At 40.4% G+C, this 14,024-nt stretch overlaps 1 protein-coding gene across 1 annotated transcript in view; it reads right to left on the bottom strand.

The window, feature by feature from the left end:
* Window positions 1-5,637, bottom strand: part of col7a1l (collagen type VII alpha 1-like) — a 49,750-nt gene extending 44,113 nt beyond the window's left edge. The window contains exons 1-4 of the mRNA XM_070854227.1: window positions 5,562-5,637; window positions 2,412-2,592; window positions 2,118-2,277; window positions 673-766 (exon numbers count right to left, since the gene is read on the bottom strand). Of these exons, the coding sequence (XP_070710328.1) occupies window positions 673-766; window positions 2,118-2,277; window positions 2,412-2,592; window positions 5,562-5,637 (511 nt within the window). The remainder of the gene's footprint in view (window positions 1-672; window positions 767-2,117; window positions 2,278-2,411; window positions 2,593-5,561) is intronic.
* Between the last annotated feature and the right edge of the window lie 8,387 nt (window positions 5,638-14,024).

Genomic DNA, 14,024 nt, shown 5'->3' with positions numbered 1-14,024 from the left:
TTATTAGTGCTACACAGGCTCCACAGGCATATTGGTTTTACACTAGTACACAAGATGCATCTGGAGCTCCTCTGAGGGAGTGATAAACGAGGGCAGCAGGCCTCAGTGTCAGAGGTGCAGATGGGGCACACTGAATCGCCTAATGAAAAATGGCTGCGATTAGCACACTATCGGCTAATGAGCAGTAATTATTGCACCGCTCCCAGCTGAGAGGAGTGAGTTGTGGGTTTGTGTGCTTATGCCTTTGTGTAGGAAAGGCTAAGATATGTGTACTGAACATGTGGATAAACAGCAGTGTGTATTCATGAGCAGGGAAACATGTAGGATAAAGCAGCTTTGCTGATGCAAAGCACATACATGGCGTACATATACGGTATAGGAGCTAAAGTCACTCACTTATTCTTCCATACATATTTGGTAGATGTTATGTTTGTGCATACACATATACATACATACACACACCTGCGTGAGTCCACCCAGAAACTCAGAAATCACACTCAGATATCACACACACTCACAAATACCCACACTAAATCCAATGAATTCAAATGTAAAGGACATGAATTTCTAACTGCAAACACTGCAGATAAGCCAGCAGAGCTCAGATAAAATCTGAGGAGCCGCTGCAGTGAGGATGTTGAAGGAATTCACAATACCAAGTTCCACGCTCACCTACTGCAAAGAGAGAGATCCCATTGTCAGCTACTGCTCTGGCTGCGGCATCGACCTGGTCATCTGAAGGTCCGTTTGTGATGATTACAGCAATCTGCACAGCAGTGAGACAGAAAGTCACATGTGCAATCATTAAACATAATGTAACAATATCTTACTCACACACTGCCATTTGTGTTTTTAGCACACATACATTTGTAAATTGGAAATGCGTTCACAGGACCTTGATTATGAAATACTACAACTATAATATGTCAGAGATGTCAGATCAGACAAATACAACACCTACACTGAGGTGAAGTACAGCAAATCAATAATCTTTTTAAGATCACTGACATTTTGCAATGATTTTTATTAAACAATAGCTTGATACTTTGCATAATAATACCAATTTGGTAAGTAGCTCATTTTCTACTTTTAATTTTGTGAAAATATGTTGGGTTTTGCTAAATCTATGGTTAGCATCAGTGGAGGTTTATCCAATCTCTAAACAACATTTTGTTTGTGTAAAAATAACTATATGTAGTTGCAAACAACGTTATGCTCAAAAAGCTCCCCTGGACTTTTGACATGGTTTAACTCATAATTGAATACATAATTAAATAAATCAAACAAAGTGGAATTCAAGGATGTCGGCTTGTAACGGAGGCTGCTAATTTGCCCATTAAGGAACACTTACTCAGTTCACTCAAAGTTCATCTTTTAGTCAATGAATCAGGGGGCTGGAAAGCATCGATATGAGAATGTAGCCGCTTCTCTGCATGTGCTCTAGCTGTACAATTCAATACATCAGCCTAATCCTCAATTCTCTGCCTTCCCACATCAAGTGTGCTGGTGCAAGATGATTCGCATGTACACTCAGAGATAGAGAGATGATTGGAATGCTAACCAGCTGCTTTATACTGAGACAACACTACGGAGTCAGACCGTCAGAGAAATTTAGCTGACACAAAATGGAGAGCTGTTGGAAGGCAATTTGGATATTTGATAAAGCACTTATGAGACAAGTTTAGTCAAGTTGTTGATAATTACATTTGGGACAGGACAAACAGGACAAGCTCGGTCATTGAGCATCTTTAGATGACCATCACCTGGACTTTTTGGCACTGTTGGCTTCAATCATCCCTTATCGAAAGCCATTCATTACATATATAACACATACATACAATATGAACATACAATATATGCATGTTATTGGCCAGCTGGAGGCTTGTGTCCACACTCAAGTGTTAAGGACCTTTATTTTAAAGTGACATGATCCCTTTAACCTTTGCTCTTGTTAAATATTACCTACTGTAAGTGTAGTCAGTTTGTTTCAAGGGCACAGCATAGCTTTTTGTCTATGTGTGTTCTCGGCATTCACTGGATGCCAAACAATCCCAATATGGCAGACAAACGCAGGCAACCTGGATGGGTTTCACATCTCTTTGGTTAAAGCATTGTACCTTTGGAGCGTGGTCTCGACTGATCACAGGGCTGAACACAGGGTCAACCAGAAACTGGAGGGCATTACCAGTCCTCCTGGATCCTCCCTCATAGGAGAGGTCTCTGATGGCTTTGAGCACCTCCTCCAGTGAGCTGTAGTCTGTCAAAGCAATCTGCATTCTGTGAGGAAAAGATTAAAAGGAAAGCAAAGCTGGATCATGTTGAAATAATGGAAATGAGTCTGGCTTGATGGCGATAAGTTAAACAGGTGTTTGAAGTGTGTTTCTCTTTGATTTGTTGTGCTCGTGTTTTACCTCGGGACATCCCCAAAGACAGTGACTCCAAAGCGGACCCCTTCAGTTCCCACCACACTGTCCTGGAAGGAGGAGATGATGGCTGAGATGAAGCCTTTGACACGGGAGAAGCTTGTTTGGCCCACACCCCATGACTCATCCACCAGAAACACAATGTCTGCCTGCACCACCGTCGTGCATGCTGAAGGAAGGAGAATGGATGAATTAGTGTGTGCACAAATACCAAGCACAGAGGAGCAGGGGAATGCATGTTTGAAAAAAAACATCAAGATACCTGTATGCTCTTGCTTTAACATTTTCAAATTAATTTGGAAAAAAATCTAAAGTAAATCTCTCTAAAGGGTAAGCCTGGTAAAGAAGCTGTATGCCTCATGTTTTATTCCTACACTGGCCACCAGATAGCAGTCTTGTTCCATCATGTTGACATTTTTCTTTTCATGTGCTTCTGTCATGCAGCCAAAGCACCACACAAATCCCCATGAATTTCTAATGAGACACAAGTGAGCCAAAGAGACTATCAATATTCTGTGCACTCCAGCAATAAAACTTTAGTACAGCGATGAGGAACGCTTAGAATAATAAGGTAAACACAGCCAAAATCAGGGTCAGTCCCCTTGTTCAGGCAAACAATCGCATTTAACATAAGGATCTGCTGCGTTTGGCAGGATTCAGATGAGCTTTAATGTAGAGTTAAAAAGCCCACAAAAAAGGTACACTGATGCATTAACTACATGCGCGCACACACCTACACATACATTAGCTTTTGCACCTCTGTCTCAGATTCTCACACGCCTGCACACATTCCCACATGGATATACAGAACTGTACGAGCAAACTCCACACAGGAATCTGCTGCGTGTGCAAAAGCCCTCCGAGTCAATATTCTGGCATTACATATGCAATAAACCATAGTGACGACAGCATTGATTAGGCTTGTGAATAAGAGATAGGCACCACTGATTGTTCTGTAAGTGATAACTCAGCTTCTCTGCTATCCTCTGTTTCATTACAGAGCGTTCCCACCTCTATTATGTAGCTCTTCTTCCTTTGGCAACCTAACGTTATGTACTCCATCACACACCTATACATTCTCTGGCTACACACAAACAAAACAAAATATCTTTGGGAATAGCGTTTGGAGCCCTCTGTAGTGCTGAGCTACTATCTATGCCCTTACTGGAAGCTTTAGTGTCATTCAGGAACAGTGGATTCATGACTGCTGCTGCAAAAAAACTGTTAAAACCACTGATGCAAATTAACAGGATACAACAATGTTCATCCACTCCATCCTGGGTTGAACCTCATATAAGCATCCAACTCTTGCATTTATATGCTCCACAGACTTCTGTGAAAGCACATAAAACATGGACCAGACTTTGAGCAAGGAAGCAACTGGAGGCTGATCTCTGTCAGACAGACACAGACCGGAGTGGAAAATAAGATCAATTATCCAGAAGTTTGTCTGTCTGGGCTGGCAGGTGAGAACCACATGCCAAGGATAAGGAGACAACACATGCTGAGGGATTAGGAACGGTTTTCTTGAAGGTTATCTATGCTGATATCTCAAAGGTTGTATACAGCTCTGTGTTAGACCACCATTGATTTATGCATTAGATGTAGCTCAGTGGCTACAGCATACGCTGCAAAAAATTCTGCCAGGCAAGAAATAGTGTAAGAAATAATGATGCACTACTGCAATCAGCTCCAACAAGATCCAGAGAAAAGATATAAACCATCAGAGAGCTCAAATCTAACTCAAAGGTTCAGATTTTATCCAGACAAATGAATATAAAAGTTCCTCTAAGAAGAAGAAGAACTGCAGTAATTTGCAGGGAAGCTACAGAGCGTGGGGCAGAAATATTAAATGATAGAAAGGCAAAATTTCTCACAGTCGACAAATACATAATCATTCTCCCAGGATGTGTTTCCAGTGCCATGTACCCGCCCCACTGAGACCAGACTGGATGTAAACAAGCAAGTCAGCCAGCTACTCTACTCATAATGGTGTGGTTCTAATTTGAGTCTGATGGAGTCTATTATGTAGTTGAAAACAAAAGCATAGAGAGAACCATGCAGCCCCATACTAAACAGCTGCCTGTTAACACCTCTGGACCGATTCTTAACTGGTTTTTGTTTCATACTTTAATAAATATATACTGTTTAATTTTGATCTGATTTGAGTAACCAAAAAGTCCATATGATCCAAGTTGTTATTGTAGCAAACATGTTAGGAAATGCCTGTTGTATTTACATAGCCAGCAGACATGGATTAGTATTCGCGCTCATTTGGAGTCATGTTTATGGCCACCTGACAGTGAAGTTGTGGGCTGTTAAATAAAAGCAGTGACTCTAAAAAGCTCCATGGAGCTGTATAGTTGGATAATAGTTCCTGATGATAGTTCCTTACTGTTTATCCTTACTGTCATTTAATTCATCTTTAGTATAAAAAAATTAAAGGTGTCAGTTGTCTAACCGATTTGAAATCAACTCCTGTGAATTAACGCTGTCAATAACAATCCATGATAACAGCAGTAGCTTCAAATGTGCCATGGGACTATTTATATCCTTCAATAATTCTGCCCAACAACTTTACCAATCGCTTTCTACCAATCACATTTCAGGTGGAGGAAATCTAACTTTTGATTGGCTGATTGACCTTTCAGTGACATCCAATAGCACCTGAGGGTAAGGTTCTGTATCTAGGAGGTGGGTTTGACAGGTTGGCAGACAGAGTGCTGTACTCTACATGAGGCTAGCAGATGTTTAAATTCCCTGACAAGACACAGTCTAGAGAGAAACTGGAGCTGGGTTAGTGTCTGCCCCGTGTACCAAACCATGTGTGGAGATTTAATGATGGAGCACTCGCAGAGACTGCGATCATTAAGCACCTGCCCTTTCTTTGGCCTGAGCATCCAAGTAATCTAATTCATAGATCTGTACACACTGCTGACAACCAGATGTATAGTTTTGACTCAGAATAAACTGAATGAAACAAAGAAAAGGAAACTAAGGGAATGAGTCCGAATAACTGAAATGTTAAATACATGAATCATTGAATATATGAGAGTAAAAGAAAGTGGGCGCATTGGAGACCAATTAGAGACACTGTGTTTGAGCGTGTCCCTTGGGGTTAGGAGTGTCAACTATTACCTTCGGCTTGTGCTGTGACGCTTTGATGGGAGAGAGAGAGGGACAGTAGAAAGATCCACACAGAGGAACGGCCCATACTTTTCTTGTCCTCCTCTTCCTCCTTCGATCACCCTCTCCTCCACCCAGTTCGTCTCTTCACAAATCCTTCCTAAAGTCCACTCCAAAATCATCAATTCCAACTCTTCTTTGCTCTTATCTGAAAGTGCACAGATGAATAGAGAGCGGGAAAAAGTCATTAGAGGCACTCAAAGATAAAACATAATCAGTCATTTTTAATTTGTAAAGGATTCTTATGCAGGGTCGTAGAGTTTTTATTGCACCTCAGGTGACACAGTTTAAAATAAATTAATGTAGAAGGAAGGATGTCTTAGTAAGCACTTGACATTTGCAAATATATGGAATTTTCCATACAACCAAAAATAGTTCCAATTACTTTCTTGTTTATTTATTGTTTTCGCAATAATGTCTCCCATCATCGAACGTGTACATTGGCAGACAGTGGTGCTCCCTGTAAACAGTTTAACAACAGATTTCAGTGACACGACAGAAATAAAAGCATCAAAATGGCTTTTAAACTGTCCAATATGATCCCAGCTATTAAAAGCCGTTATTGGGATGTCGAAACATTATGAACATTCATGAGCATTAAAAAATATTACCCTAATATCCATTATGACAGTCTTATAGAGTTCTTTATAAACTCAGTGGGTAACCTGTAAGTTAATCTGGATGCGTGCCACTGTTTTGTTGATGTTAATACTGTTCATCAAAGACAAAATCCTTTGGCATTGCATACATTTCTTACTACTTAAGGTACCTTAAGTTCTTTACTATATCTTTGTTGACAGAGACTTTAAAGTTACATGAACCCCATGCAATGTGCAAGAAGAGAGAGCCCTGATCACTAAATTCAAGCAGAGTTTAAGGAAATCTTCCACAGGTGCAAAAGTTGTTTGGATTGTTCTTCGGACCATGTGCACCTGTCCTAGACTCAGGATTACCCAAACACCCCTGAGGGCCCCTTCCATGCCATGGAGCTCACTACAGAGGTGATTATCTACAGAGCTAAGGCCGAGACAGCACGGCTAATCGCTTCCGGTGTGTATGTGCATTCTACCTTACACATGGTCAAAAAGATTTAGCTCCATGGCAAATCTCTTATAGCCAGTGTGTCTAATTACAGTTTCCACCTGTCCTTTGTTCTGTTTTGTATAAGTGTGGTTGTTTCGTGTCGATTAGAGTCTTATTTTTACTTGCATGTCTTGCTTTTGCAGCTTGTTTTTCTGCTTTGCTGTGATCATCTTTTGAAACATGTTTTTTTTTCCTAAGCTATATGTAAGGCACCAGACACTTACACTGTAATTTAGCTGTCTTTTTACCAATACTTTGGGAATCAACATGATCAAAGTTCAGTTGTGGATGTGTGGGAGGCGGGTGAATGCAGACGCTCTCTGGCAGGGTTTCTCAGAAATAGAAAGACAGCAGAACAGGTACATTTAGACAGATGAGGCTAACTGGTGAAAGCACAGTTGTTCTTCACAGCAATGTAGTAGGAAGGAGAATATTAGCTGTCAGTGAGAGTAAATGGAGGTACAGTATCGCTCTGGGATACAGAAAATCCTTTTTTACTTCCTTGACAGACAGGAAACTTCAGGTTAGCATGCAAGAGATTAGCCCAGAGGCAACAGCTTTTGACTTTCGCAAACTACACTGAGGAGAGGCAAACCAGCCTCTTTGAAATGATGCAGCTGTTTTACTGGCACATAAAACTATGGCATTTCCCACTATGATATGTACCTTGGAAGCGCACACGCAAATATACCGCAATGATAATAACTTATTGTTGTATCTTTACTATATTGGCTTAATGGTCCACTTTGAATTTAGCTCAGGGATTCTACAGCTAAAACGTCTGAGTGTTAAAACCACAGAAATGTATCAAAAAACGAGGTGCAACAACATTCAGTTAAGTGAGCATAATCAGTGCCTTTGCAAAGTAACACTTAAATCAGCACACAACGCACTGGCAAAGGATTCATGCTGTAGTAATGGATTATCCCATTTGAAATGAATGAACCCCCATCGGAGAGCAACACATTCAACACATTAACTGTGATCTAGGAAATGGTTCGTGCTGTTGTTTTACATTAGCTTTCCTATCCCCCACGCGTCCCGTCATAAGTGTGTATGTGTGCCTGTGTCTGTGCGTGTGTGTACTCTATGGCCATGTGCTTTTGCAAATTCATAAGCATAACATCAAAGAGAGATCTGCCTTCACTCAACTACTATATATGAGATGAAAACAGATTTCTTTTGGCTTTAAAGATTCACATTCCATCCATCAAGCTATCCATCGGCACATCGCGCTTAATGTTTCTTCATGAGAGGATATTTTAACTATAAATAAATATTATAATGCCATAAAAAATCAGATCAATGTGAAACAATCTGAATTCCAGAAAGTTTCCCACTGTGGTTTGACCACCTGGTCTGATGAAGCTAGAATGGCTCAAGGCCGACTAGTTTACAACCTCTGCAGATGGAAGTGAGAGCTGGCAGGGTTTGAACTGTAATGCAACACAGCCACACTCTCCCCTTCACATACCAATGCATACTTAGATCTGTCTCTGCATGAATCTCCTCATTACTGAAGTGTAGAGAGGACAAACGTGTGTGCTTTGATGAATGATTGCAGAATTACCCAGTTACAATTTCGTATCAATCCTTCGGCGTTTTTTAAATAGGCTTGCATGGGTGTTCAGCGAAGCAGGAGGGACGCAGAACCTCAGAGTTTTAAATTATTTCATTTTGATGAAACGGTGTTGAATGTTGCTTTTTGTTGCTATCATAGGCCAAAGTTTCCTGAAGCAAGCTGCAAATCCTAATGTTCAGATACATGCAAAAATGCAGCAGAAAATGAAAGGTTTTAGCTTTTAGCAAAGTGATTTTGAAAATATTTAATGAAGTAAAAACACGACCCATCGACACGGAAATTGAATAAGACTAAAAGTCTGCTGGTGTTTAACAGGTTTAATGTTTACTGTGTGAACTATTTTAGTGTAGTCTACTAGCATGCTAACATTTGCTTATCAACTCGAAACAGAAAGAACAACTGAGGATGATGGAAACCAGTTTTGCAGGTATTTCATAAACTGAATTATTGAGCAAATTAATAATTTGGCGTGATGGTGGTGCTAAAGGAAAAGTCAGGGGATAACCAGTGTTTTTGCATATCATATCCCAGGGACCATGAATGTCTGTTAACATCCCAGGTAATCAGTACAATAGTTGTTGAGATATTTAAGTCTGTGGACACACAGGTGTGGACCTAGGGATGACAGAGAGATATTGCCATCCATATTGCCATGCTCAAAATCCCAGCTAATCAAGACAGTCCTGAAATGTCTGCAATCATAAGCCAGAGTGAGCTACTCCAACAAGATGTTTGGAATGACCTACATCAAAAAACACTTGTACAAGACTGCATCCATCACCCACACCACGCTGGGATCACAAACACTTGCCTCGCTGAGGAGAGAGTGTGTGCACAGTGTCCAAGACCTTTAGTTTATCACTGCCCCGGGAGGATTAAATAATGTTACAAAATGAACTTTACTGTCTCTGGCCCTTATACTCCCTCTCTGTTCCGTATCTCCTTTTCTCACACACTCGCTCACACATTATATGCCCTGGAAGTCTAACTGCACGTCAGCTATTTCTACATAATGGCATTTTCCACCTCACCACTTCACAGGATGGATTATCCCTGTAGGTGGGAAAGTGGTAACAGTGAAAAGGCAGACACACACATAGACACACATAGAGCTAAGAACTACAATTTCTGATAGCAGATGTGTTTGGTGCAATAAAATTGAGATCTACAGCTAAACACACACTAACAAACAAAAGCACACAGACTCATACACAGCTCACAAACTGCAGCATGCTGTCTTAATATCACTCTGCATTTGCTGTCAGCCAACACAGACAAGTCTATGCATGGGAGGAAAGAACTCTTCAATTAATTCTACGTAGTTTCATCTACTGACAACACTATTACAAACAACCTGATAAGCTCTTATTATTCATGAACACACTTGAGCTGACTGTAAAATTCACGACATCTTGTTTTCATGCTCCTATTGAGCTTGGATATGTAAAATCCTTGCATTAATTCTGCAGACAAGCTTATGTCAATGACAAACAGACATATGCATGCATGCAGGACATCTGCAGTGCATTGAGCAGTGCAGGTTCTTAGTCTGAGAAGAACTGCAGACTTCCACCAATTACTGTACTGTATCACATAAAGGCAATTTAGACAACAAGAAAAGAGATACGGAGCAGGCACCCATACCAGACAATTAATGCTGTTTAAGGAGAAATTATAATGTAAAGAGCAGCAGTAAAGGCTTAGAATAAAAAGTGTTGGCCTTAGTCCAGACACTCAGCTTGTAACAAAGGGTATGTGGGCAGTTAAGAATTCAAAACTATTTTGTAAAGCACCACATTAAAGTGCAGTTAAAGTAATGGGTTTTGACTATGGCCCTAAAATGGGCCCATACATTCTCACTTACCATTGCAGACAAGTGGATCATCATTATCTTTTCAATCCAGGTGAGCTCTTGATGGTCGACAGGGGAAAAATATCCCCTAAAATACTCGAAAAAGTTATATCCAAGTCAGAGAAAATAATGTCTGGAATTGATATTGTATTCCTGCAGCGGATGTTATCAGAGATAATGGTACATTGAGAATCAATATGTGCATCTGTGTGTCTGCAGTGAAAAAGGAGGTAGGTGTGTTTGAATGTGTGTAAGAGTGGATGAATGACACAGACTTTCTTTCCTGGGCTCTGCTGAAGCGCAAAAAAGTTTGGGAAGAGGGGTGGGGGTGAAGCTGCTGCAACCTGTTGGTTCAGAGGGAAAGACAGAGAAGTAGACGAAGACAGACAGACAGACAGACAGACAGATAGGAGAGAGAGAGAGAGAGAGAGAGAGAGAGGTGGGGGTTACGGATGAGTTTTGACCTTGCTTGGAATGTATTGCTACTGTTCTACAGTGCATGTGTGTGCATGTGTGTAGTGCATGGAGGCGTAGCCACAGACATCCAAGCTTTCACCTCAGGGTAACAGAATATGTTAAGTAAGTTAAAAACGTATTTCAGTAAAATTTTTACAGACTTGGAGGTTAAGTCTGTCATCACCAACAATGTTGGCTGAGTATCAGTCCTCAGTAGTTTTACGATATCAGCCGAAATAACCCAGTACCAAGTAGTATTGAAACCTCATCAGTCAAATCATACCTGCACTCGAACCCTTTTGTACCCAGAAAATGACAGTTTGTATGGTTTTACTTGCAGCCAGTTACCACAAGCATTTATTTGATTTCATGCAACATGTGATTGGTAATAATAATAATAATAATAATAATAATAATACATTTTATTTATAGGCGCCTTTCAAGGCACTCAAGGACACCGTACAACACAGCTGGTCCACTTCTGTAGTAGTTACACCCCATACAGTCTGTGGTGGTAAAGTCGAGTGCGAGTTGGCAGCTGAATCTTCCCTGAGTAATGAGTAATGGGAAAATACCAAAAACTGTCTTGGCTATACACATACTTTCAGGCAGAAGTCAATGCTTGAATGACATCTGTAAATAGTGCTGCAAATAATTTTCAAGATTTTTTCAGCCCTGTTTTTTACTGTTTACTTTATTTGTTTATGGCTGTTTCTCTTCGCAGAAAGTTTTTTTTGATTGATGTGATTTAAACTACATTTGCACACTGTATTTATACGATATTCTATTCACACTAACAATAAATTATGAAACATCAAATAAGTCAAATACAAGATGCTAAAAGTACAAAACACAACCAAGGTCAATTTGTTCAAGCATGCGTTCTTGTATTCCCTACATACCTCTGTATTCAAGGTTTGTTAACTCACACATAAACCCAACCAAAATAGCTTGTAGAGCAAACACCCTCTCAAAACAGAAAAGACAGGGGAAGACAATAAATCTGTCATGTTTTACAAGCCCCTCTCAGTTGGTGTATGTGTGTGTGTGTGTGTGTTTTGTGTTCGATGAGGGGCATTGGGTCACCTTTAATGGTGGACCCCAGGAATGCGGTGACCAGTTTAATAGGGTTTAGCCAGCTGTCAGTCTTGACATGCTATAACTCAACACACAGTGAATGCATCAGCACTACAAGATTCCCAAACAAAATGCTGATGATGACTCTAATCCTCTATAGCTGCTTATGTAAAAAGCCCAAGAAAGCATCCCTGCATTCATTGCATTTGCATATGCAAAACGTACCTGTCAACAGAGGTCAATTAAACCAGCAGCTGAATGGATAAACCTGACAACCACAACAATCTTGGCTCAAATACATCTGCAACAAGTCAAACTTCAAAGCTATAAGAAACCTATGTTTGAATGACTGAAACATTACCAGTTCTAACAAATGTAACACTACTGCAATATGTTGCCTTCTAAATTTTCCCTCTGCAATCTTAGTGGATCAAATCGTAAAATACTGAATTCTGCTTTCCTGAGCATGCATAGTGTGTCATTAGTGTCATTTCCATCAGGCACACACAAAGTTATTTTTTCTTATCTGTCTGATTTTATATTATGGTGACTCACTGTGAATGACACTCGATGGTGTTGAAGTGGTGTCAGTAGCAGTGCAGAGCAGGTCAAAAGCACAAGGCTGTTAATTTAAAACTACTTGTGGCCATTTGTGTGAAAGATGGTATACTGATGTTGAGTAAAAGGTGGTATATTCTGGTTTGGCCTCAGGGCCGTCTGAGCTACATGCTGCCCTGCTGCTGACCCTCAGCACATGTTAAGGAAGTTCAGGAGGGTGCATCAATCAGGACCACTCTCACTGAACAGTCAAACAGCGTGTCTCCTTGTGTATATCTCTCTGTACATCACTGCTTTCCCCTAATACTGTAAACTGGGCCTCAATGTGAGGAGAAACTAGTGTCAACGCACATTTTACTCCAGAGTTTGAAGAGAGCATAATCTTAGCAAATCTTAATCACACCAACACCTTACACTGTAAACACTGTGCGCATTACAATCTTGATAGCTTCCCAGGCTCAATTACATTGTGGATGAACAAGCCTAACTGTCTTTCAGCAGCAGGTGTGATTAGAAATAAAAGGTGTTGTGGACCTGTTGGGGTATTCAGATGGGGAAGATTAAATAGCCTTGTCTCAGCTAATTGCACTCCCTCTCCGAGTGGGTCTAAATCCTCCCCAGCTACGAGAGGTGTCGGCAGGAATGTGAGCTTTGATTAAATTCATGCTGCAGGCCAACCAGAAAACAATCATGTGAATTGGGAGTCAAGAGAAAGAAAAAAGAGAGAGAAGAAGAAGGAAAAAGAGGCAGGGAAACAAGTGAAAGCACTGTAAATTAGCAAAGCCATCGGGAGTTCAGAAGGAAATGTGTGAGTTAGGTTACTATGACTGAGTAGGTGAAGTGGGAGTAAATATAAAGGGAAAATTAATGAACAATGTGCGCACACAAGTACACACAGGTGTGTTAATATTTATTTGTGTGTGTATGTGTGTGTGTGTGTGTGGGGGGGTGGTCCTCATTCATCAGGAATCCCATGGGCTGGCCAACTTCACTGGCAGCCCAACAAAAATATGAATCACAGGTAATGACAGCCTTGGTTATACAATAGCCTCTTTTAAATGGGAATCAAACTCTTCATGCTATCGTTTCTTGTCCTTAACTGCAGATCAGGAAAGAAAAGTTAAAAAATAAATAAATTAAAAAGCTAAGCAGACATATTTCATGTGACGCTACCCTGTTCTTAAAAGCCATATCAGTTCCATAACTATACTGCCAAGACCGTTGATGATGTACGCAATGGAGGTACAAGTGAATATAATTACCTATTAATATTCTGTTTGGAAGAGCCTTGGTCATCCACCATTCATGCCCTGTGGCAGCTTTTCAAGGAGCTTTTACTTCTAATTTGATGAAATACAGATTTAATGCATTTCTGAAATCTTCATTTCTCCACCTCCTCTTTTTGCTCCAGTGGTTCCATCACAGAGGTTATGAGAATCAAACATTACTTTAGCCGCTGGTTGTAAGGCACTGTTAATTGTGAGATTTCTCACATGGCACTTTAATTATGTAAAGTTGAGGCTTTCAGTTGAAATTCAGAATTGATTATTTCTTTATAGAGTGTTCCCTATAATTGGCGGGTATATTACAGTGAAATCATTAGCTTGAGCTCAAACGGAGATAGTAGAATGTTTTTGTGTGAAATGTATTAGTACCTCTGAGCTGAACTTTGACCACCTACATTTTGGAACATTTTGCAATTAAACTTTCAGAATCAGGACATGTCACCTGCTGCTGTAGCGTGAAATCAGGCTCTGAGGCTTGTTTTGCCATGCTGCTATTTCATTTGCCTTTTGTGTGGCATCAA

Source organism: Pempheris klunzingeri, chromosome 22 (assembly GCF_042242105.1).
Source record: "Pempheris klunzingeri isolate RE-2024b chromosome 22, fPemKlu1.hap1, whole genome shotgun sequence".
NCBI classification, from domain to species: Eukaryota; Metazoa; Chordata; class Actinopteri; order Acropomatiformes; family Pempheridae; genus Pempheris; species Pempheris klunzingeri.
Note: the sequence above shows the minus strand (reverse complement) of the source record. Positions and strands in the feature narration are given on the sequence as shown.